This window comes from Hyperolius riggenbachi, chromosome 2, assembly GCF_040937935.1.
Source record: "Hyperolius riggenbachi isolate aHypRig1 chromosome 2, aHypRig1.pri, whole genome shotgun sequence".
Taxonomy (NCBI): Eukaryota; Metazoa; Chordata; class Amphibia; order Anura; family Hyperoliidae; genus Hyperolius; species Hyperolius riggenbachi.
The window spans coordinates 535,109,489-535,135,062 of record NC_090647.1 but is presented as its reverse complement, the minus strand read 5'-3'; the positions used below and the strand labels follow the sequence as shown (position 1 = coordinate 535,135,062).

Here is a 25,574-nt window from a genome sequence, read left to right as displayed (position 1 = left end):
GCGTTTTTCTTCCGCACATGGGTTTTTCTTGCGTTTTGCGTGCATTTTAATGTATTCGTGGTTCGCATACATAAATTGCATTTGCGTTTTGTATGCGTTTTTGATATGCGTCTTATGCTAATCACTATGAAGTCAACAGGAATCGAAAATACATCATCAAACTTGTTAAAAAAAAACTGCTTAAAAACGCTCTAAAATGCAATAACTTATGTGCGTTTTGGAAAAATATGCAGCAAGTCCTGCGTTTTAACAAAATGCATATTGCAGAACGCAAACTTTCGCGGGTACTTATCCGTTAGCCGGGCGCATCCGGCAGGTGGCGCTAATTACTATTCCCTCTCCAGGCCGACATGGATAGTAGGGAAAGAGGTAACTCTGGTGGAGTTTTGTCGCCACCTAGAGGATGCGCCCGGCTAACGGATAAGTACCCTTTCGCGTTTTTCCATGTGGCCCATTGACTTGCATTATGTGCGCTTTCTGTTGTGTTTTCCACAACGCTAGCATTTCTGCCTGGAGTGTCCCAACCCTCAGGCCTCTTTTCCACAGGCAGTTGAGCTGTGTGTTCGGCAAGCAGCTACCAGGCAGCAGTGAGCAGTTACCAGGCAGCAACAAACAGTTACCAGGCAGCAGTGAGCAGTTACCAGGCAGCAGTGAGCAATTACCAGGCAGCAACAAACAGTTACCAGGCAGCAGTGAGCAGTTACCAGGCAGCAGTGAGCAGTTACCAGGCAGCAACAAATCCCCAATATCCACTGGAAAATGCTATACCAGAAAATTACCAGCCGCAGAACAGGAGGTAAGAGGGGAGTAAGTAATGGTTCTGCTATTTAAAAAAAAAAAAAAAAAAAAAAAAAGTGCTATCTGATCGGCTGTTTATTGCCTTTCAGCAATGCCGAACCGCCCCGTAGACAACACTCCAAGTCAAGATCAAGATCTCGATCGAAAGACTCATATAGAAATCGCTCGTCATATAGAAGACGATCAAAGTCAAGGAAAAGATCTCGGTCTAGAAGACGTTCCAAATCTAGAAGGCGTGATCGCTCTAGGTCCCCTAATAGGAGACGAGATGATCACAGATACTCATCCAGAAAACGCTGCTGGGCGTGTGGAGAGGATGTTATGCAGGGTAATCTAGTGTGCCAGAGCTGTTTCTACAGCATGGCGAGAGAGCCTGAACAACCCAGGGACATAGCATCTATGATAAAAGAAGCGGTGCAGGAATCTATGAGTACATATATTGCATCCTTACCTACTCCGCAAGCTCCACAGGTGGATCCCTTGTCGAATCTAACAAATGCCACACAGGATGAACAAGAGGAGGAAGACCAGTCTATGGTTGATTTCAACTTTAATCTCGTCCAACCATTCATCAAGTCGATAAGAGAAGCCATTGAATGGCGTCAAGAGGAAGATGAACAACCAGGAACAAGTCAAAGAGAATATTACGCTCATTAAGGCTTCTTGCACACCAAGACGTTGTGTTAGGTGGCACGTTAAGGTCGCATAACGTGCACCTAACACAACGTATGGTGCTGCAAAAGCCGACGGTAGAGTGAGCCGCGTTAGGCTGCTCGATGCCCATAATATCTCCCAGAGTGGCGCTGATTGGCCAGCGGGACCACGTGATGCGGAGCGAGACACTCCGCATCACGTGGTCCCGCCGGCCAATCAGCGCCCGCCAGTGCAGTGAATATTAAGTAGCCATGTGCGCGGCTACTGTAGCTGGCTCTCCCCGCCTCCTCCGCCCCCCACTGCGCATGTGCAAACAGTCTAACGCGGCTATAGCCGCTCCAACGCCGTAGCATGCTGCACTTTGCACAGAACGTGCAGCGTTACATGTAACGCAACGTGGGCTGTGTGAACAGCCCACTTGTGTTACATTGCTGTGCGTTGGGGGAGCGTTACAGGCGCACTAACGTGCGCCTGTAACGTCTTGGTGTGCAAGCAGCCTTAAAGAAGTCGATCAAAGGATTTCCACTATTTGATGCAATCAAAGAAATAATGCTTGAGGAATGGAAAAAAGTGGATAAAAAACCTAGCTTTGCCAACAGATTTACCAAATTATATCCAATGGAAGATACTGACCTCTCCACTCTGGAAGATCCACCAAAAGTAGATGCTTCGGTCATTGGATTGGCCAAACATGTGACGCTACCAAGGGACGACGCAGCATCATTTAAAGATACTATGGACAAGAAGATAGATTCTGAGTTAAAGAAATCATATATAGCCTCCGGCGGAGCATAGAAACCAGCCATCGCACTGACGTCTGTAGCCGAAGCTTTGAGATCGTGGATACACAATATTGAAGAAGCAATAAGGACAGATGCAGATAAAGAAGCAATAATAGCCGCTTTAGATGACATCAAGATAACGGCAGACTTCATCGGGGAAGCAGCAATAGATGTATTAAAGTGCTCCTCTAGAGCAATGATACACTCGGTAGTATCCAAGAGAGCTTTGTGGCTAAGAGGTTGTGGCTAAGAGGACTGGTGTCGAATTCCGTACGACGGAAAGAACCTATTTGGTGAAGAAATGGACACGGCAATCAAGAAAGTCACAGGTGGAAAGTCCGGCATGATCCCCCAAGATCGCAAAACTAAGAGACCAGTGTACCCCCAAAGAAGTTCTTTTCAACAGAACAGATATAGGTCTAACACAGCATACAGACCGGGGAGAGAGTACAGGAAGAACTGGCAGAGCTCTCAGTCGACACTTCTTAAACTTAATAAACAAAGGAAGACCACCCAGCCCGGGAATCAATCGAAATCTTTTTGATGGTCGTCAGTCCATCCAGACACTACCGGTGGGAGGCAGACTGCAAGCCTTCGCAGAGGTCTGGATGGAGAATATAACAGATGTATGGGTGACCCAAACGATAGCGGAAGGCCATCGATGGACGTTTCTAAGGGAACCTCCCAGTATAATGCAACCCACAAACATACCAAGGGATCCAGACAAGAGAAAAATACTATCGGAGTATATTCAAGAATTAATTCTAAAAAAGGCAATTATAGAAGTTCCGGAACACCAGAAAGGACAGGGGGTTTACTCCCCATTATTTTTCGTCAAAAAGAAGACAGGAGACTTAAGGCCTGTGATGAACCTCAGGAAATTGAATTCATTCATTACAAAGAAAAAATTCAAAATGGAGACACTTCAAACAATAACCAAAGTAGTATTAACAAACGATTGGGCCATATAAATAGATTTACAAGATGCATATTTGCACGTCCTGATCCACCCAGACTTCCAGAAGTACTTGAGGTTCAAGGTCGGAAACACCCATCTTCAATTTCGATGTCTTCCATTCGGAATATGCACGGCCCCAAGGACATTCACCAAGATATTAATCTCACTGGTTGAATTCCTGAGACTAAAGGGACTCAGAGTCCATCATTATTTGGACGACCTACTTCTCTTAGACCAGAGCAGGGAATCCATACTTCTTCACAAACAGATACTCCTACAACACCTGCAGTTGTTCGGTTGGAAAGTGAATACAGCAAAGAGTCATCTTCAACCAACAAGAAATATTATATTTCTAGGGGCACATCTCCAGACACACAGCAATTCTATTGGACTACCCCAAGAGAAATTACACAACATCCGTGCAAAGATTCAAAACATAATGTATTGCAGAACGTTAACAGCAAAACAGTGCCTCAGTATTCTAGGTTCCATGACTTCGACCATACCTATGGTAAGGTGGTCCCAATGGCATTCCAGGATGTGGCAGAAAGGATTCCTACTACAATGGACATCCAAACACATCAATCAAACGATACTAATAACAGATCAGATGAGGAACAGTCTATACTGGTGGATAGACCCAAGCAACCTCAAAAGGACACTGTCAATACAAACATTATCACAGACCACGGTTACGACAGATGCCAGCGCCAAAGGCTGGGGAGCACATCTGCTCTCCAGGTCTATTCAGGGAACATGGAAGACATCTCAGAAAAAGACGTCAGCGAATATCCTAGAGATCAGGGCAGCATACTTAGCCCTGAGAAAATTCACAACAGAATTGAAAGGGAAAGATGTACGATTACAGATGGACAATCGCACAGCAGTGGCGTATATCAACAAGCAAGGCGGAACTCGATCCAACAGGCTACTGCAGGAAGTAACACCAATATTTGTCCTGGCGGAAAACAGTTTTCACAGTCTCACGGCTGTATATATTCCAGGTGTACAAAACACAACAGCGGACTACCTCAGCAGATCAACACTCGACCACAACGAGTGGTCATTACACCAAGACATCTTCCAAGCAATCTGCAAAGAGATGGGCGATCCTCAACTCGACTTGATGGCCACTCAGAAGAATACCAAATGCAGGAGATTCATATCAAGACATTGGAATCCACGAGCGGAAGCAGTAGATGCTCTATCGACTGTATGGCAATTCAAGATAGTTTATGTATTTCCACCAATATCCCTAATTCAGAGACTGTTATTGAGACTACTCAAGGAGAATGTAATATTATTAGCAATACTACCGTATTGGCCCAAAAGGCCGTGGTTCCCGCTTCTGTGGAGAATGAAGATGCAGGATCCGGTACTTCTACCACTAATACCCAATCTACTATCGCAAGGTCCGGTGCTACACCCGAATCCAGCAAGATTGAATCTCGCTGTATGGAAGTTGAGAGGGGGAAGCTGGAATCTTTAGGATGCTCCAAGGAAGTAATACAAACAATCATGAAAGCCAGAAAAAATTCCATGAAGGTAACTTACCACAGGATTTGGGAGAGATTCTTAGCATTTGCTGATACATTAAGAATTGATGCCTTGCATCCACAGGTCACAAATGTACTTCAATTTCTACAATCCGGCTTAGACAAGGGTCTGGCATACCGCACATTAAAAGTGCAAGTAACGGCTCTGTCAGCACTCACTGATGAAAGATGGGCATTTCACCCATTAGTAATACAGTTTCTAAAGGGAGTGATCAAAGAAAGACCACCAAAGAAGAATTTTTTTCCAAAATGGAATTTACCCTTAGTCCTGGACACATTGTCAGTAGCCCCTTACTCACCTTCTGCAAGTTGCTCATTGACTCAATTAACACAAAAAGCAGTATTCCTAATAGCAATGGCCTCAGCTAGGAGGGTTTCAGAAATTTAAGCTCTCGGATGGGAAGAACCCTCATTAACATTCTTTTCTGATCGGGTAATTTTGAGGCCCATCCAACACTTTGTGCCTAAGGTAGCTACGGTCTACCACTTCAACCAGGAGTGGACATTACCAACATTAAGAGATGACAGTCAGCCGTTCCCTCACCCACTTGATGTAGGAGAGACACTTAGACTGTATGTATCTCAAACTAGAGAATTCCGTAAATCAGAGAGACTTTTTGTGATCCCGACAGGATATAGGAAAGGCCAAGCAGCCTCCTCCAGAACTATAGCCAATTGGCTAGTGAAAATCATTCAGGAGGCATACAAGATCAATAATCTTGTTCCCCCAGACCAAGTAAACGCTCACTCTACGAGAGGAATGGCAACATCGTGGGCAGCTTTTACTAAAGTTTCTCCAGAAAAAATCTGTCAGGCGGCCAACTGGTCGTCCATGAATACATTCATAAAACATTACAGGGTAGATCCAGCAGCGAATTCAACGTTGCAGTTTGGAACTAATGTGCTAACAGTTAACATGTTGTAAAGTGTAAATCAATTGTTTGCCAGCATTGCACCTCATCCCTCCCTGTTTGATTATTACTAGTTAGCTCCCGATCGTGCTGACATGGAGACATATGGAATAAGGAAAATTGAATACTCACCTAACGGTAATTTTCCTTTCCAGATGTATCCATGGCAGCACGAGGCTCCCACCCTAGATTCGGTGATTACGAGGAGTATGAGACTAGGGGGAGGAGTTTATGGGAGAAATTTATAACATTAGGTCCTATGGGGGTTAAAAGAGGGCGGGGTTTAACCCGATCGTGCTGCCATGGATACATCTGGAAAGGAAAATTACCGTTAGGTGAGTATTCAATTTTCCTTAATTGGCTTCTGATTGACCATTTCTAGCAGTTTAGATACAGACCCCACCATATATGTATCTTTCCCTATGCTTAATGTCGTCACACTGGGTAGTTGTCCCGCCCCCTCTACCCCATAGGACCCAGAAGTAATAAATGTTTGACTCAGGCCCCACCTCTCCAGTCTTTTTTTTGTCCTCGATCACTTCACCCCAGGGATCGGGATATTCGTCAGATGCCATTTGTGAGTATTTATTTTTGATATTTTCCTCCCTACCTAGCTGGATCCTCCGGCTTCCCACTAGTTGCCTCTGCTAGTGATGCCCCTTTATAGCTATAAATTAGCTCTGTGGGGTTCCCCGTTTTCTGCTGGCCTTTCGGGGATTGTGTGCCTGATCTATAGGTATAAATTACCTCCTACGTGTGGGCACTGGATTCATTGCACATCTTTTAAATATCGATGCTCTGGTGCTGGAATCCTTCTCACCTTTTTTCCTTATAGCGTGCGTTCCACCAGTCCCCGCTTGTCTCCGCCCACTTCCTGTCTCTCCTGTCTCTCCCATTCGCGCGCACCAGTCCTCTCGCTCTGACTGGTCGGCGGCAATGCGTCATGCGCTCCACAGAGCCGGCTTCCTCCTCGACTGACGTCACCTCCTCCTGTCATTGCCGACCAATGGGAGGCAAGCAGGAAGTGCTGGAGGATAAATTTAAGCCTAGTGGCGCGCATATTCCGCCGGCTAACGCTGCGGTGAGAGTGTCCAGAGACTCTGCTGCACGGCGCCACGGAAGACAGCATGGAGCAGGAGCGGATTGTGGTGGATGATGAGGGTAGGTCTTTAGGACTCCGATGTCTTGCCTAAGCCTATAGAGTTTTATTACACTGCTGCTTAGCTTGCTTTCTATCTTTCATTACTTGCAGTGCCTTCATCTGCACCTGTGGATTCCGATGCACCTAAAAAAGACCAGCAAAGGGCAGAAAGGTAGGGGGGTGTTTAAGGTAGGTTGCCCTTTTGAAACAGAGTGCATACTGAATTGTTTACTGTCTTTTATGACAGCCCAAAGAAGCGTTCCAAGAAATCGTCAAGATCCAGATCAAGGTCCAGGAGAAGAAGCCCGTCTCAACGTCACAGAAGAGATAGAAGCCGATCTAGAAGGAGACGCAGTTCGAGATCCAGGCGTCGGTCAAGATCAAGATCAAGGGACCGTTCTTCTAGAAGATGTTGGGCATGCAGCAACTTTGTGATGCCTGGGAAAAATGTGTGCAGGGCTTGCTTTCAGGAGATGGCTAAAGAACCTGAACAAACTCCGGTTGACTTCTCTGATCTGATCAAACAGGCCGTCCGGACTCTATGAGGGAATATATTGCGGGCGGCTATGCCTCCTATACCGACTTCCTCCACAGTACAGCCACTGCCTTCAGATGTAGATGATCCAGATGAACTTGACGTAGGATTTGACTTTGCTCTTGTGGAACCTTTTGTCTGCGCAGTCAGACAGACGATAGAGTGGGAAGATGAGGAGGATGAATCGACTGAGGTAAAGAAGCAAAAGCAATATTATGCTCACCTTAAGAAAAAGGTTACACCTTTTCCTCTTATGCAGGAAATAGCCGACATTATTAAGGAAGAGTGGAAGAAGGCGGAAAAGAGACCTCCCTTACACAACAGACTGGGAAAACTATATCCGATGTTGGATCGCGAAGCTAAACAATTAGACAATCCACCAACTGTAGATGCTTCTGTCATGAGATTGGCCAGACCGACTACATTACCTCGGGAAGATGCTGTCACTTTCAGAGATGGAATGGATAGAAGAATTGATTCAGAATTAAAGAGAATCTATACTACGGCTGGTGGAGCGGCCAGACCTGCCATAGCCTTAACCGCGGTGTCAAGAGCCCTAAGAGTCTGGACAATGAATATTGAGGAGGCGATAAGAGCTAAGGCTGATAAGGAAGCAATTCTTGCTGGCCTTGAGGATCTTAAACTCTCCGCAGATTACGTTGGAGAGGCGGCTGTGGACGTTGTCAGGTGCTCGGCAAGAACTATGTATTCCTCGGTTGTTGCCAAAAGATCTCTGTGGTTAAAAGCATGGAGAGCTGATCCGTCTTCCCGCCAGGAATGGTGCAAGATATCTTACGATGGCGAGCATTTATTCGGTGACGAGATGGACACGGCAATAAAGAGGGTGACCGGGGGAAAGTCGGGTTTGATCCCACAAGACAGGAGGAATAAGCGACCCTTTCCGCAGCAGTCTGCAAGATATCAGCAACAAAGGCTTAGGTCCGCAAGAGCTTATAGACCGGGGAAGGAGTTCAGGAGAACATGGCAGAGCTCCCAGAGTAACCTCCAGCGTCTAACCAGACAAAAGAATGCCTCTAACCAGTCATCTTCTCAACAAAAGTCTTTTTGACAATCAGAACGTCCAGATTTCCCCGGTAGGAGGAAGACTACGCCATTTCAGCGAAATCTGGGCGAAAAACATATCCATCCAACCCTTGGGTTGTAAGGACTGTCTCACAAGGACACAGTTGGGAGTTTACTTCAGAGCCACCTCGTGCCAAGTTTGTCGCAACTGCGATTCCGGTGGCAGAGGACAAGCGCGCAGTCCTGATAGACTATATATGCACGCTTGTACAAAAGAAGGCAATTGTTCCAGTGCCCGCACAGGAAAGACTTCAGGGCCTGTATTCTCCTTTGTTCTTCGTCCTCAAGAAGACAGGAGATTGGCGCCCGATACTGGACTTAAGATTCCTAAATCGCCATATACATCTAAAAAGATACAAGATGGAAACTCTACAGTCAATCCTTCAGTGTGTGATACGATCAGATTGGATGCTCTCCGCAGACTTGGAAGATGCGTACCTTCACATCCCGGTCGCCCCAGCATTCCAACGTTATCTACGATTTGCGGTGGGAGCGGAACACTACCAGTTTACGTGTCTCCCATTTGGCATATGCACGGCTCCCCGCACATTCTCCAAGGTACTACTCTCACTAGTGGCTCTCCTTCGCACAAGAGGTCTCCGAATCTTTCACTATCTCGACGACCTACTACTACTCTCCCAGGATCACGAGACCATCATGACACAGAGGGAGACTCTGCTCAATACACTCTCCCTATTCGGTTGGAAAATCTATTTCAAGAAGAGCCTCTTGGAGCCGACTCAGGAGATGATATTTCTGGGAGCCTTAATCAATACTTGTCAAAACTCCATTTCATTGCCGGAGGAGAAGATGCAGACTATAATAGCGAAGTCTCTAACGATTCGATCATTGAGGAGCCTTCCTGCGAGGGAATGTATGAGTTACATCGGAATGCTAACATCCACTATCCCGATGATCCGTTGGGCTCATTGGCACATAAGGCCGTTCCAGTGGGGCTTCCTCTCGCAATGGAACAAGGAAGATTTCAGTCAGACAATAGGTCTTACTCCTTTAATGAAGAACGGCCTTCTCTGGTGGACAGTCAAGGAGAACCTATCCAGACACCACCTTATACAGCCTGGGGTAATGATCACGATTACTTCAGATGCCAGCGCGAGGGGCTGGGGAGCCCAGTGCGATCACAGGACCGCTCAGGGGCGTTGGGACTCGTACTCCAACCAAATACCAGCAAACATATTGGAGTTACGTGCAGCCCATCAAGCCCTACTGAATTTCCGGAATATGATACAGGGGAAGGCGGTAATACTAAGGATGGACAATTCAACTGCAGTTGCCTACCTGAGGAAACAGGGAGGTATGAGAAGTCTTCAATTATTACAAGAATCTGCCAACATTTTTCAATTTGCGGAACAGAATCTGTGGGACCTGAAGGCAATTTACATCCCGGGCAAATAGGCGGATTACCTAAGCAGACACACGATCAGCAACAACGAATGGTGCTTATCCCAGGAGGTCTATCAATGGATCTGCCAGAAATGGGGAACGCCAGATCTGGATCTGATGGCAACTCCCCAGAACTCCAAATGCAAGCGATTCATCACCCGATATCAATGCAGCAGAGCAACAGCAGTAGATGCAATCTCAGCACCATGGTCGACCAGATTGGCATATGTGTACCCACCAACGCCACTCATTCAGCGGTTGTTAGTCAGGCTATTGAGGGAGAGAGTGACAGTTGTGGCTATAATACCACACTGGCCCAACCGTCCTTGGTTCTCACTGTTACTGGAGATGAGTATCCAACCGCCTCTACCACTACCCTGCAATCACAAGCTCCTATACCAGGGGACAATATATCATCAGAACCCGCAAAGCTGGAATCTCATGGCATGGATGCTGAGGGGCAAAGGCTAAAAGAAAGAGGCTGTTCGGATGCAGTTATACTTACCATGCTTAAATCTAGGAAGCCTACTACCAACAACACTTACAAGAGAGTGTGGAATCAATTCCTACGTTACACGCAGGGAAAGGAAATAGATCCTTCAAGTCCAGAGCCTTGTCATATATTGGAGTTTCTGCAGGGGGGCTTAGACATGAGCCTGGCATATCATACGTTGAAAGTGCACATATCAGCGTTATCAGTTTTCACCGGCACTGCTTGGGCTACCAATCCGATGGTCAAGCAATTCCTGAAGGCTGTACTCAAAATAAGACCGCCTAGCAAACCACTCTTCCCTAAATGGGATTTACCCATGGTTCTCGAGGTGTTCTCGTCTCCACCCTTTCACCCGATTGATGACTGTAGTTTATGGAATAAGACTTTAAAAACTGTCTTTCTTGTGGCTATAGCCTCAGCCCGTAAGGTATCTGAACTTCAGGCACTAGGGTGCAGGGAACCCTACCTTACTACCTTTCCGGATCTAATAGTCCTCAGACCTTTGCAGGAATGTATTCCCAAGGTAGTTACAACCTATCATCTGAGTCAGGATTGGACCCTTCCGGCATTTACTTTAGATGACACACAGCAACCGCATCCATTAGATGTGGTGCATGCAGTGACTGTCCACCTACAAACTACTGCTGAATTTAGGAAGACAGATAGGCTGTGGGTAATTCCAGGTGGTGCCAGAAAGGGAGAACAAACATCAATAAGGACAATATCCTCTTGGATAGTGAAGGCTATCCAATTGGCTTATAAAACTCTGAACCTGGTTCCACCTCAGCAAATACGTGCTCACTCAACCAGGAGTATATCCACTTCATGGGCCGCATTTAATGGTGTACCAGCGGATAAAATTTGCCAGGCTGCAAACTGGTCCACAATTCATACATTTATGAAGCATTATAAGGTTGATATGACTGCTCACTCATCTACTTTATTTGGTAAAACTGTTCTGTTATCACATATTACTTAAAGAAGTAAATTACTTTGTTTGCACAGCATCTGGTCTCTCTCCCTTCATTTTCTTCCTAGTTAGGTCCCAGTGTGACGACATTAAGCATAGGGAATACGGAAAATTGTTACTTACCTATCGGTAATTTTCCTTTCCTGATGCTTACATGTCATCACACGACCCCTCCCTTCTGTGGGCCTCAGTGATCGAGGTCACATAGACTGGAGAGGTGGGGCCTGAGTCAAACATTTATTACTTCCGGGTCCTATGGGGTAGAGGGGGCGGGACAACTATCCAGTGTGACGACATGTAAGCATCGGGAAAGGAAAATTACCGATAGGTAAGTAACAATTTTCTGTAATCTTGGTGTGTAGCCCTGCCCTTTGCAGTAATGCTTAGCCTAGACCCTAGGCTATTTAGATATGCAGAATTCTCCTCCCGAAGCATTACAGATAATTAGATATTTTCGTTGCCTTTAGAACTCTCAGTGAATGAACATTCCACAGAGCTGCACCTGACAGGACTAAACAAACACTGACTAAATAATTTATAAAGTAATATTGTACAAAATAAACCATATTATTCATTATGTTATTGTCAGTACAGTTCCTCTTTAAGGGCTCTTAGGTCTCGTTCACATCTACCTAACGCAGATGGACGTGCGATCCGAACGCAGTGCATCAGATCGCACGCCATCTGCGCCGCTGCCCTGCTGATCCCATCCATTGACAGTGATGGGATCAGCTCTGCACTTCCGGGCAAAATGCATGCAGCAGTACGCAAGCGCATCCCAGCGCATAGTACTGCTGCGCAGCGCAGTAGATGTGAACGGTAGAAGGGCAGTCTATGCCCTTCTGCCGTTCTGGCGGTACGCATGGTGTCAGCGTTGTGCAGCAAGCAACAGCGCCCTAGATGCGAACAAGGCCTAAGTGGGATGTTGCGGTCCAGGGGACGTAAGGTCGCATAACGTTCCCCTAACGCAACGCATGGTGGTGCTAAAGGTGGACGCTACATAGAGCCGCGTTATGCGGCTCTTGGTGCGCCGTTTTCGTTGGATAGAACCGGCAATGATTCATATGAATCATTGTTAGCAGGCAGAAACCGAGAATGATTCATATGAATCATTGCTAGCAGGCAGAAACCGAGAATGATTCATATGAATCATTGCTAGCAGGCAGAAACCGAGAATGATTCATATGAATCATTGCTAGCAGGCAGAGAATGATTCATATGAATCATTGCTAGCAGGCAGAGAATGATTCGTATGAATCATTGCTAGCAGGCAGAGAATGATTCATATGAATCATTGCTAGCAGGAAGAGGACCGGCATTGCAGTGAATATTAATTAGCCATGTGGCTAGGCAAAATAGCATACTCTACCCTCCTCCTCTCCTGCACACAAAAAAACATAAAACAACATTACTGAGCATGTGCAGTCTAACGCAGCTAAAACCAACTATTACGCACAGCATGCAGCACTTTCTAAATATTGCTACAAGTTACACACAAACAACATGTGCATTGTGAATGTCGCACAGACTTTGCATTGCTATGCGTTAGTCTGGGTTGGAACATTTTCTAACGTGCGACTTTAACGTCGCACTGTGAAAGAGGCCTTAAAGCGAACCCTAAATCAACTGAAAAAAATGAGATTTACTCACCTGGGGCTTCCCTCAGACAGGCCGACTCGGCCGACAGGCATGGGAACGCGAGTGATTGTTCGCGTTCCCAGCCTGTATATCGCCCCCTATGCTGCTATTGCGGCCAGGAGGCACCTCGGTTTCTGCAGCGTACAGTGAAAAATGGCGCCGGTTAAATAATGGCACCCCCTTCTGCCCGATATTTGTTTAACACGATATTTATTGTTTTAAAGGTTAAAATAGTGCAGACATTGTTAACATAAATTTTCGTTTTAAATCCTGCTTTGCAGTCTGCCCGCCGACTTTACCGTTTAATAGCAAAGCCCACTTAAAAGCTAGAAACACCAAATTTGCAATGTTAAGAAGAACAGTGGGAACAAGAGGAAACATTTTTTTTTTTCAAAAAGACCTTATACTTTTTGAGAAAATCGATTTTAAAATTCTCCTTCTGACCGTGGGAAAATTAAACGCCCGCCGACTTTAGCGGTTAATAGAAAAGCCCCCTTAAAAGCTAGAAACACCAAGTTTGCTGGGAATGTTAAGAAGAACAGTAGGAACAAGAGGGAATTTTTTTTTTCAAAAAGACCTTATCCTTTTTGAGAAAACCGATTTTCAAATTTCAAAGGAAAAAAGTTACATCTAAATGCATAACCTCCCACCCCATTTGGATTTTGGATTTGTTTCACTTAAGGCATCTTAATGACGTATTTATGCTTGAAAAAAAAATCTGTTTTCCCTTTTGATGTCGCATGTATATAGCTGTCAGTACCACCAGCCTGCAAACTAACAGGATGTAAGCCCGACGAAGGCTGCAAGGCCGAAAGCTTGTTTATTCTTATTCATTTTTAGTTAGCCAATAAATGGTATCATCCTGATTTAAAACTTCTTGCTTTTAAATGCATAAATGATACTTCTTAGGGAAACAATTCCCACCAACTTTAGCAGTTAATAGCAAAGGCCCCTTACATCCTAGAAACACCAAATTTGCAGGATATGTTAAAAAGGTAGTGGGAAACAATGTTTTAAAAAAAAAAATATATATATATATATATTTTTTTTTTAATTTACATTTTTTTTTTTAAATGTTCAGAGTGTGGGAAATTAAAAAAAAAAGTTGGTGTGGCCCCCCCCCCCCCCTTCAGAGCTTCTGAAGCCCCTTGTCTCCCATGTAGGCTGGGATAGCCTGAATGCGGAGCCCTGGCCTAGGAGGTGGGGAACCGGAGGTGGAGAAGAGCCCCTTGTCCATGGATTGGACAAGGGCTCCGGGGGAGAGGGGAAGGCAAAGGACTGTTCCATGTGCTCAGACTCCACAAAGGACATTTTCATATGAACTTAAGTATTTGTTTATTTCTCCCCTTACTTTTATTTTTATACTGCGCTACTATTGTCTCTATAATTGTTGATTTTAATGATTTTCTGTATATATTAATTATTTATATTGCATTTATAATAAAAGACTTCTAAAAGTAATTTATCATTTGGCTACTCCTACTATTCAGCCACACACAGAAAGAATCCTAGCTTTCTGAAGATTCGCTACTGAGATTGTTGTTATTATTTATTAGTCAGAACAGGGTGTGTTTTAACCGTTTTATTTGCAGGTATTAATATCAGGCAGATTGGGCTTCTCTTCCCATTAGAAAGAGATGGTGGCAGCCTAGTATTTTGTGTTTTATAGATCACACGCCTTCTAGTCTGTCTGCAGCTGAGTTCCAGCGGTTTCTGCGCACCGATTGCGACCACGAGATTGCATGGTCTGTGTGCTGAAACCGATTGGAAGGCATTGTGCGGTCTGGCCACTAGGGGGCGTGTGACAGTATTTGGGATATATGTGTTGTGCTGACAGTATCTCAGATAGCGCTATCGAATTAGCCCTGTTGAGAAACGAACCAATTCGTTGGTTGCTAGCTGAATGCAATATATTTTGTATATATACAGAGAGACTGTGTAGCTCAGTACCCCTCCCCAAAAGTTTTTATTTTATTTGGCGTGAAAATGTCTGGGAACTACAAGAACATGCACCAAGCAGATCTGGAAAATCTAGATGCTATTCTTGAATTTAACAGATATTTAAAAATTGTATGGTGCGTGGCTACCTTAAAGAGAATCTATATAAAAAAATAAAATAAAAAAAGAATTGCCCCTGGGGGGTGCTCACCTCGAGAGGGTGAAGCCTCTGGATCCTATCGAGGCTATATGGGCCATGAGACAGGTTCCTCTGTGATCGAATCTCAGGGATCTGCTGGCTGCCCGTACAGTGCACATCGATTTCTCATAGAGTTCAGCATGAAATCTCACCGGTGCCCACACTCAATAACGTCTCACCTGTCCGCAGCGACTCCTCCGGTGTCCACCATCACCTCAAGTGCCTGTACCATGTAGCAATCACTATAGTGAAGTCACACATGCGCCTGGTGCCGGGTGGTACAGGTGCTTGCGGTGAAGGCAGACACCGGAGGAGGCCAGGAGTCGTGGCGGCACGCAGGTGAGACTTTTACATTGCACTCGGGGCAAAGGGGGGACACTTTTACACTTAGGGGGACACCAGCTGGGGGTACATCAGCATACCTCCCAACATTTTCACATCAGAAAGTGGGACACAGGCCACACCCCCAACACACACCCTAGTCACCCCCACCAAAAAGATTTGTTTAAAGGATACCCAAAGTGATATGTGACATGAGATAGACATGTGTATGTACAGTGCCTAGCACACAAATACAGTGGCTTGCAAAAGTATTCGGCCCCCTTGAAGTTTTCCACATTTTGTCATATTACTGCCACAAACATGAATCCATTTTTTGGGAATTCCACGTGAAAGACCAATTCAAAGTGGTGTACACGTGAGAAGTGGAACGAAAATCATACATGATTCATTTGAACATTTTTCACAAATAAATAACTGCAAAGTGGGGTGTGCGTAATTATTCAGCCCCCCTGAGTCAATACTTTGGAGAACCACCTTTTGCTGCAATTACAGTTGCCAGTCTTTTAGGGTATGTCTCTACCAGCTTTGCACATCTAGAGACTGAAAACCTTGCCCATTCTTCTTTGCAAAACAGCTCCAGCTCAGTCAGATTAGATGGACAGCGTTTGTGAACAGCAGTTTTCAGATCTTGCCACATATTTTCGATTGGATTTAGAGCTGGACTTTGACTGGGCCATTCTAACACATGGATATGTTTTGTTTTAAGCCATTCCATTGTTGCCCTGGCTTTATGTTTAAGGTCGTTGTCCTGCTGGAAGGTGAACCTCCGCCCCAGTCTCAAGTCTTTTGCAGACTCCAAGAGGTTTTCTTCCAAGATTGCCCTATATTTGGCTCCATCCATCTTCCCATCAACTCTGACCAGCTTCCCTGCCCCTGCTGAAGAGAAGCACCCCCAGAGCATGATGCTGCCACCACCATATTTGACAGTGGGGATGGTGTGTTCAGAGTGATGTGCAGTGTTAGTTTTCCACCACACATAGCGTTTTGCATTTTGTCCAAAAAGTTCAGTTTTGGTTTCATCTGACCAGAGCACCTTCTTCCACATGTTTGCTGTGTCCCCCACATGGCTTGTGGCAAACTGCAAACGGGACTTATGCTGCTTTTCTGTTAACAATGGCGTTCTTCTTGCCACTCTTCCATAAAGCCCAACTTTGTACAGTGCGCGACTAATAGTTGTCCTATGGACAGAGTCTCCCACCTGAGCTGTAGATCTCTGCAGCTCGTCCAGAGTCACCATGGGCCTCTTGACTGCATTTCTGATCAGCGCTCTCCTTGTTCGGCCTGTGAGTTTAGGTGGACGGCCTTGTCTTGGTAGGTTTACACTTGTGCCATACTCCTTCCATTTCTGAATGATCGTTTGAACAGTGCCCCGCGGGTGTTCAAGGCTTTGGAAATCTTTTTGTAGCCTAAGCCTGCATTAAATTTCCCAATAACTTTATCCCTGACCTGTCTGGTGTGTTCTTTTGACTTCATGATGTTGTTGCTCCAATATTCTCTTAGACCAGTGGTGCCCAACCTTTTTTGGCCCGAGGGCCGAACTTTAAATCAAGAAAAATCTCGAGGGCCGGAACACTTGCATACAAATTTTCGATGTAAAACTTTAAACGTTTTTCTAGTAACAGTTAACATGGTGTTGGAAATGGAAAGAAAACGACAATATAAGAATTGTTGTACTCACCATTTGATGCACATTTTCTTGAGAAGTTTGCGGCTGTTTTTCAGAAACCAATTTCTGGATATTTGGCTCCAAATTTGTAACATTTATTCTTAATACAGAATGAAGATGATCATCTGTGATGCAAGAACGTGAGCCAGTTTCTGTGTGGGGCTGAGGGGGCTGTCTGCTCTGTGTGGGGCTGAGGGGGCTGCCCGCTCTGTGTGGGGGTGAGGGGGCTGCCCTGTCTGTGTGGGGCTGAGTGGGCTGCACGCTCTGTGTGGGGCTGAGGAGGCTGCCCTGTCTGTGTGGGGCTGAGGAGGCTGCCCTGTCTGTGTGGGGCTGAGGAGGCTGCCCTGTCTGTGTGGGGCTGAGGAGGCTGCCCTGTCTGTGTGGGGCTGAGGAGGCTGCCCTGTCTGTGTGGGGCTGAGGGTACTGCCCTGTCTGTGTGGGGCTGAGGGGGCTGCCCTGTCTGTGTGGGGCTGAGGGGGCTGCCCTGTCTGTGTGGGGCTGAGGGGGCTGCCCTGTCTGTGTGGGGCTGAGGGGGCTGCCCTGTCTGTGTGGGGCTGAGGGGGCTGCCCTGTCTGTGTGGTGCTGAGGGGGCTGCCCTGTCTGTGTGGGGCTGAGGGGGCTGCCCTGTCTGTGTGGGGCTGAGGAGGCTGCCCTGTCTGTGTGGGGCTGAGGAGGCTGCCCTGTCTGTGTGGGGCTGAGGAGGCTGCCCTGTCTGTGTGGGGCTGAGGAGGCTGCCCTGTCTGTGTGGGGCTGAGGAGGCTGCCCTGTCTGTGTGGGGCTGAGGAGGCTGCCCTGTCTGTGTGGGGCTGAGGAGGCTGCCCTGTCTGTGTGGGGCTGATCTGTCTGTGTGGGGCTGAGTGGGCTGCCCGCTCTGTGTGGGGCTGAGGAGGCTGCCCGCGGAGGGGTAGAGGATCGGGTGGTATTGCGTAGTAAAGTATCGGCGTAGTCCCGCGCATACACGCTGGTATTCAGCCCCGGGTAGCGCTGGGATAGTTAGAAAGCCTCGCTCATTGGTTAGTGCAGGAACCTTCCTCCAATAGGAATCAGCCTAATTCCTATTGGAGGAAGGTTCCTGCACTAACCAATGAGCGAGGCTTTCTAACTATCCCAGCGCTACCTGGGGCTGAATACCAGCGTGTATGCGCGGGACTACGCCGATACTTTACTACGCAATACCACCCGATCCTCTACCCCTCCGCGGGCAGCCTCCTCAGTCTCCCCCAGCCTCCCCCTCCGCAGGACACCGCCGCGCGGGCCACAGAAACTGGCCTCGCGGGCCACAAATGGCCCGCGGGCCGTAGGTTGGGCACAGCTGTCTTAGACAACCTCTGAGGTTGTCACAGAGCAGCTGTATTTGTACTGACATTAGATTACACACAGGTGCACTCTATTTAGTCATTAGCACTCATCAGGCAATGTCTATGGGCAACTAACTGCACTCAGACCAAAGGGGGCTGAATAATTACGCACACCCCACTTTGCAGTTATTGATTTGTAAAAAATGTTTGGAATCATGTATGATTTTCGTTCCACTTCTCACATGTACACCACTTTGTATTGGTCTTTCATGTGGAATTCCAATAAAATTGATTCATGTTTGTGGCAGTAATGTGACAAAATGTGGAAAACTTCAAGGGGGACGAATACTTTTGCAAGCCACTGTAACTATGCGGTGTTCCTTTTTTTCTTTCTCTGCCTGAAAGAGTTAAATATCAGTTATGTAAGTGGCTGACTCAGTCCTGACAGGAAGTGACTACAGTGTGACCCTCACTGATAAGAAATTCCAACTATAAAACACTTTCCTAGCAGAAAATTACTTCTGAGAGCAGGAAAGAGGTAAAAAGGGGAATTTCTTATCAGTGAGGTTCACACTGTAGTCACTTCCTGTCTCAGTCAGGACTGAGTTAGCCACGTACATACCTGATATTTAATTCTTTCAGGCAGAGAAAAAAAAAAAAAAAGTACACAGCAGTTATGTGTGTGCTAGGTACTGTACATACACATGTCTAATGTCACTTCGGGTATCCTTTAAGAAACATTTTTTTTTAATGATTACTCCCTCAAACTTAACTAATGTGGGGAGGAGGGTGGGGGTGCCCGTGGGGGGGGAGGCGAAAACAAAATGATCGAGGTGCCAGCCGTGTGTGATGCAGGTTGGCATTACATTCCTCCCTCCCTCCCTCCTAATGTGCCCCCCAGTGTCCCCTTGCTTGCAGACTAAAGTGCGCAGCGGAGTGGGTTGTCATCTTACCGTCCATCCTCACGTACCGCCATCTTGCTCTTCTCTGCTTCCTGTGACATCACAGGAAGTAGAGTGAAGCCAGATGCCGGTACGCGAGGATCAATGGTAAGATTAGATGACAGCCCGCTCCGCTGTGCACTTTACTCTGCAAGCAGGGGGGCACTGGGAGGCACATTAGGAGGAAGAGAGGGAGGAATGTAATGGCGGCCACCCATCCCCCATACCGCATTGGTGCGGCTGGCGTCTCTATCATTTTTCCCCTTCTCTTCCCAGCCGGCCGGGACACTGGGGGGCCATAACGGGATAGCGGGAGAGTCGCCCCCAAATCGGGACAGTCCCGCAGAATTCGAGACAGTTGGGGGGCTTGCATCGGTAGTTGCAATATAGAACGTGGTTAACGCAGTGAACCCAATCGAGCATTTGCGACCACGATTTTCTAGCATGTCCAATCGAATCTTTGGACCAATTTCAGCCAGAATTCAATCAAAAGATTGATTGGGCAGCCATGTTTCGGCACTGGTTCTCTTCGAAAGGTTAATCAAACCGTAATATCAAGTGATGTACGGCCACCTTGACTCTTCACATACATTCTCAGGGAGTGTAAAGAATGAAAATATCTCCCAATAGGCAGAATCATAATTGAGAGGGAATTCCCCCTATAGCGTCTGTCCCACATTTCTTGTATGCTTTACCTTCTTGCCGGCCGCTCCACGCCAATCGGCATGAACGCAGCGGCAGCCCCAGGACTGCTCCACGCTGATTGGCGTGAATGGCCTTCTATGGGACTAGCAGGGGAGCGCGCATCTTCTCTTGGAAGGCTGAGTTCTGCTCTGCCTTCAGTCTCACAGTGGCGATCGCCGTCTAATATACCTGTACAGTGCGACACGGCTGTCCCCCTGGGGGTCACAGAAGCGATCGGCGGTGATAGGCTGAAGCCAATCACAGCCGGAAAAAAAAAAGATAAATATTTGTAAAAAAATAAATAAATAAATAAACATTGGGGGAGCGATCAGACCCCACCAACAGAGCTCTCTGTTAAAAAATAATTAAAAAAATAGGGAAATTTATTTAAAAAATAAACAAAAACCCCAACACCAATCAGAGCCCACCAACAGAAAGTTCTGTTGGTGGGCAGAAAAGGAGGTGGAATCACTTGTGTGCTGAGTTGCGCGGCCCTGCAGCGCGGCCTTAAAGCTGCAGTGGCCTTATTTATGAAAAATGGCCTGGTCTTTAGGGGGTTTAACACCGCGGTCCTCCAGTAGTTAAAACACACGTCGGATGGACTGACTCTTGCTATACTGGTGCACACAAACATACGATGTCAGCACAGCCACGGTGACAATCTCACAGCTGGTACATGAAAACACTGAGGCTGGGGTCACACTTGTCCATGCAGAAAACCATCAGTTTTCTACCTATGGGTATAGTGGTTAGCGCTCTCGCCTTGCAGCGCTGGGTCCCTGGTTCAAATCCCAGTCAGGGCACTATCTGCAAGGAGTTTGTATGTTCTCCCCGTGTCTGCAGGTGTTTCATCCAGCTACTCCAGTTTCCTCCCACATCCCAAAAACATAGATATTTTTTGGGCTTTACCTAAAGTAAAATAAAAAAATTGGCTCTGCAATACATTCACTACACGATACATACATAGACATAGGACGATGATAGGGATTAGATTGTGAGTCCCTCTGAGGGACAGTTAGTGACAAGACAATATACTCTGTACAGCGCTGCGGAAAATGTTGGCGCTATATAAAGAATAATAATGGGTTTTCCTGCTTTGTGTTCTTTTAGGGTGCGTTTTATGTATTTTCATGTCAAATTAAAAAAATAATCTCCAAATTATTTTTCCCCCTTTCCCCTCCAAAAATCATCAAAAACTCATGCGGATTGCATGAGTTTTTAATTTCCCATAGGAAACCATCGAGTGAGAATCGCATGCGTTTCTCACAACAGCAAAAATAATGAACTTGCTGAGGTGTTTTTTCCATGCACCTAAAAACTCCCAAAAAAAAAACCAAATAAAAACTCACCTGTTTTTTATGCGGCCCATAGTGTAACATAATGTGCAATTCTGCATGCGTTTTCTGCGCTGTGCAAAAACGCATGCGATGGTAAGAAGTGTGACTCTTAGTGGAGCAGAGTATAACAAGTTAGAACTCTTCTGAAGACAAGCATGCAGATAGATATCATACACCACCATCAGGAAATGCAGCTGCCTTATAACAGAGAGGCACACAGAGAATACAAGAAATCACAATACCACAGAGATCATCACCTCACTTTACAGACAGTGACATCTTGTGTTTGCTCTACTATACTGCAGTTTAACGAATAATGTTGTTACTACCAACAACCCAAGCCTGAAACAAAGGACGTCAGAAGCGATCACCATCACAGAATAGAAGCCTTTATTGGAGGGCACAGATATTACAGAGGGCATTGCAGTAATAGTCTTACTATACACCAAGATCAGCAAAGAGAATTATGGGGGGGGGGGGGGGGGGGAGAAAGAGCACAAATCTGACGATTGTACATACCGGTAAAAATTTCCTCTAAAGGCACTTGTGCTTTTTTTTTTTTTTATTAAAGGGGCACTATTGCTAAATTCTTCTTTTTTTGATCCTTAAGTGTACATATGAGTTGTTGTAGGATTGATTTTTTACATTACTTAGTCTTTTACCAATGTATTTGGTTACTGGCAATAAAACATATTGAGGCATGCATTGACGTCAGTACTTTTACCTTTCCGACGCCAATGCAGTCTAAACCATTCTGTAGTAGGGAGGCATCTTTTACTGGCAAGTGTGAATTCGTTATCTTACACCCCTCTGGCCATTTCAGTTATTATTCCCCACCTTGTAACTGTACTAACGAACAGTTACTGTACTCACAGCAGCCACCGTAAAGTGAAGAACGCTGCCTCTCCTCCGTGCAGCGTAAGTTGTTGCTGTGTGCGGATGCGTGGGAAAACATAGGCTGCCCGGCCGCCAAGGACCCCCTTTCCCTAAGCTGGCAGTGGAACGGACACCTATTGTTGTCCGTTTCCACGGTAACCTGACCGGCTTTCCGATCTGCGCAATGTAGCGGCGGCATCAAAGAGCACACACAAAAGCGCTGCAGCTGTGTGTTGCTCTGTTCGGTGCAGTGCTGTTTGATGCCGCCGCTACATTGCGCAGATCGGAAAGCCGGTCAGGTTGCCGTGGAAACGGACAACAATAGGTGTCCATTCCACTGCCAGCTTAGGGAAAGGGGGTTCTTGGCGGCCGGGCAGCCTATGTTTTCCCACGCATCCGCACACAGCAACAACTTACGCTGCACGGAGGAGAGGCAGCGTTCTTCACTTTACGGTGGCTGCTGTGAGTACAGTAACTGTTCATTAGTACAGTTACAAGGTGGGGAATAAGAACTGAAATGGCCAGAGGGGTGTAAGATAACAAATTCACACTATCCAGTAAAAGATGCCTCCCTACTACAGAATGGTTTAGACTGCATTGGCGTCGGAAAGGTAAAAGTACTGACGTCAATGCATGCCTCAATATGTTTTATTGCCAGTAACCAAATACATTGGTAAAAGACTAAGTAATGTAAAAAATCAATCCTACAACAACTCATATGTACACTTAAAGGGACACTTAAGTCAAACAAAAAAAATGAGTTTTACTCACCTAGGGCTTCCAATAGCCCCCTGCAGCTGTCCGGTAACCTCGCCATCTCCCTCCGATCCTCCTGGCCCCGCCGGCAGCCACTTCCTGTTTCGGTGACAGGAGCTGACAGGCTGGGGACATGAGTGATTCTTCGTGTTCCCAGACACATTAGCACCCTCTTTGCTGCTATATGGTATATGATATATGCTATAGCAGCATAGATGGCGCTATTGTGGCCAGGAACGCGAAGAATCACTCGCGTCCCCAGCCTGTCAGCTCCTGTCACCGAAACAGGAAGTGGCTGCCGGCGGGGCCAGGAGGATCGGAGGGAGACGGCGAGGGCACCGGACAGCTGCAGGGGGCTATTGCAAGCCCCAGGTAAGTAAAACTCATTTTTTTTGTTTGACTTAAGTGTCCCTTTAAGGATAAAAAAAAAAAAAAAATTAGCAATAGTGCCCCTTTAAGGATGACATCACAGACACAAGGGCCTCGATTCACCAAGCGGTGATAACTCAGTTATCACGCCTAAAGTACTTTAGGCGTGATAACCTCTTCACCACTGAGTTATCACCGCTTTTGCCTGCTCTTCGCGCGAAGTTATCGCGCGTGCGCGCGTACGCGCGTAAGAGCGCGCGCAAAGTCCCATAGGGCTTAATGGGCACTTCGCGCGTAGCACGGTGCGCTGCGCGTGTAGCGCACCGCGCTACGCGCGCAAAACTTTGCGCGCGGGAGTTCGCGTGAAGCCCTGCTTATCATGCCTAAAGTGACTTTAGGCGTGATAAGGGGCTTTTCACCGCGGTGCAAACACTTTGCACCGCTTGGTGAATCAAGCTCAATGTGTGAAAATGCAAGCACTTAAAGGATACCCAAAGTGATGTGACATGATGAGATAGACATGTGTATGTACAGTGCCTGGCACACAAATAACTATGCTGTGTTCTTTTTTTTTTTCTTTCTCTGCCTGACAGAGTTAAATATCAGGTATGTAAGTGGCTGACCCAGTCCTGACTCAGACAGGAAGTGACTACAGTGTGACCCTCACTGATAAGAAATTCCCCTTTTTTACTTCTTTCTTGCTCTCAGAAGCCATTTTCTGCTAGGAAAGTGTTTTATAGTTGGAATTTCTTATCAGTGAGGGTCACACTGTAGTCACTTCCTGTCTGAGTCAGGACTGAGTCAGCCACTTGCATACCTGATATTTAACTCTTTCAGGCAGAGAAAGAAAAAATGAACACAGCCTAGTTATTTGTGTGCTAGGTACTGTACATACCCATGTCTATCTCATCATGTCACATGTCAGTTCGGGTATCCTTTAATCCCCAAGTGCAGCTTATATAACACAACAGTACAGAACATTGCTATGTTGTAACCTCTAACATCCAATCATATCCCTTTTCATCACTTTACAGCAGTCACAGTATTGCTAGTAGATTGTAGATGGATCACACAGAACATGGATTAGACTTGATAGGCAGATTACAGATGTGTGAGGAATCCTGGCGCTAGCTCGTAGTAGCTCCGCCCTATTGCAGGTATACCAGCGTAATAAAGTTATTTGTGGCACTGAAGGACAGCGCACAGCAATATTATCAGTACTAACAGCAGCAGTGTACTCTGCATTGTACCTCCAGCAGCACATAGGAAATACGTGTTACCAACACGTTATCGTAGCAGTGCTCTGGTTACCCACATATTGCTGGCTGTGCATGAATCAGGCCCTATAGTCCCTCACTGAGTCCGGTAGCCCCCCAAACACACACAGGTTATCAGGATTTAATCTTCATGTTGCCAGTAGAAGAATATTATTTGCTCTTCTCTTCCACACTGTAGAGGTCCTGGCGGCGCTGGCTGTGGATGGGTATCTGCTGGCGGATATCTGCCAGGTACTGCAAGTCTGGAGAGGAGAGAAAAAGAAAGGAATTATTTCTGTCAGGCAGGGGCCACACTTGCTTAAAGCGGAAAAACGCACATCATTTTTCGTAATTGGCCTTTTCCTCTATAGGCCCAATGTTGGATATAGTCAGACATAGGAAAAAATGGCTGCCGCTAGATGGCGCTGTTGCCAATAAAATCTGGCACATCGATTAAAGTGTCTATGTGACTATATCTGATACTCTGAGTACCGCTGGCCACCTCTGCTCTGCCCACCATCTCCTGCACCGCTCTGCCGCACTTTACTTTGTTGTAGGGGCACCGCTAGCGGATCGGGCCTGACAAGGCCTCCCCTTACGTGAAAAATCCGACACTTTAATCACCTCCAGAAGCAGCGAGCACCGCATAATAATAATATTACCCTGATGCTTGTGCAGGTTGGCGGACCTGCAGCATGATGGCCCCGCCACTGATACCAGGCCACATTCTCTCTCCGCTGATGTTGCAGAGCCTCCAGAGCCCTGGTCCTGAAGCTTTTTCCGGATCACCCCCACCCTGGAAAAAAAATTAGGGATGTGGACTCACAGCACCAAAGATGCAGCCACTAGGGTGCACTCTACAGACAGTAACAGTGTTAGGAAGTCTTGCCCAAAACAGGAGGAGCCAAGATTTGAACCCTGGTCTCCTGTGTCAGAGGCAAAGCCCTTAAAGGACTTACGATGCGAAACAAAGATTAAAAAAAAAAAAA

General features: G+C 46.4%; 2 protein-coding genes across 2 annotated transcripts in view; both read right to left on the bottom strand.

Moving 5' to 3' along the window:
- Nucleotides 1–22,302, bottom strand: part of LOC137545060 (late histone H2A.L3-like) — an 87,244-nt gene extending 64,942 nt beyond the window's left edge. The window contains exon 1 of the mRNA XM_068266167.1: nt 22,202–22,302. The gene's annotated coding sequence lies outside the window, so the exon portion shown is untranslated. The remainder of the gene's footprint in view (nt 1–22,201) is intronic.
- A 1,909-nt stretch (nt 22,303–24,211) lies between these two features.
- NIT2 (nitrilase family member 2) overlaps nt 24,212–25,574 on the bottom strand; it is a 41,183-nt gene continuing 39,820 nt past the window's right edge. The window contains exon 10 of the mRNA XM_068270696.1: nt 24,212–24,848. Coding sequence (XP_068126797.1) covers nt 24,757–24,848 — 92 coding nt within the window. The 3' untranslated portion in view covers nt 24,212–24,756. The remainder of the gene's footprint in view (nt 24,849–25,574) is intronic.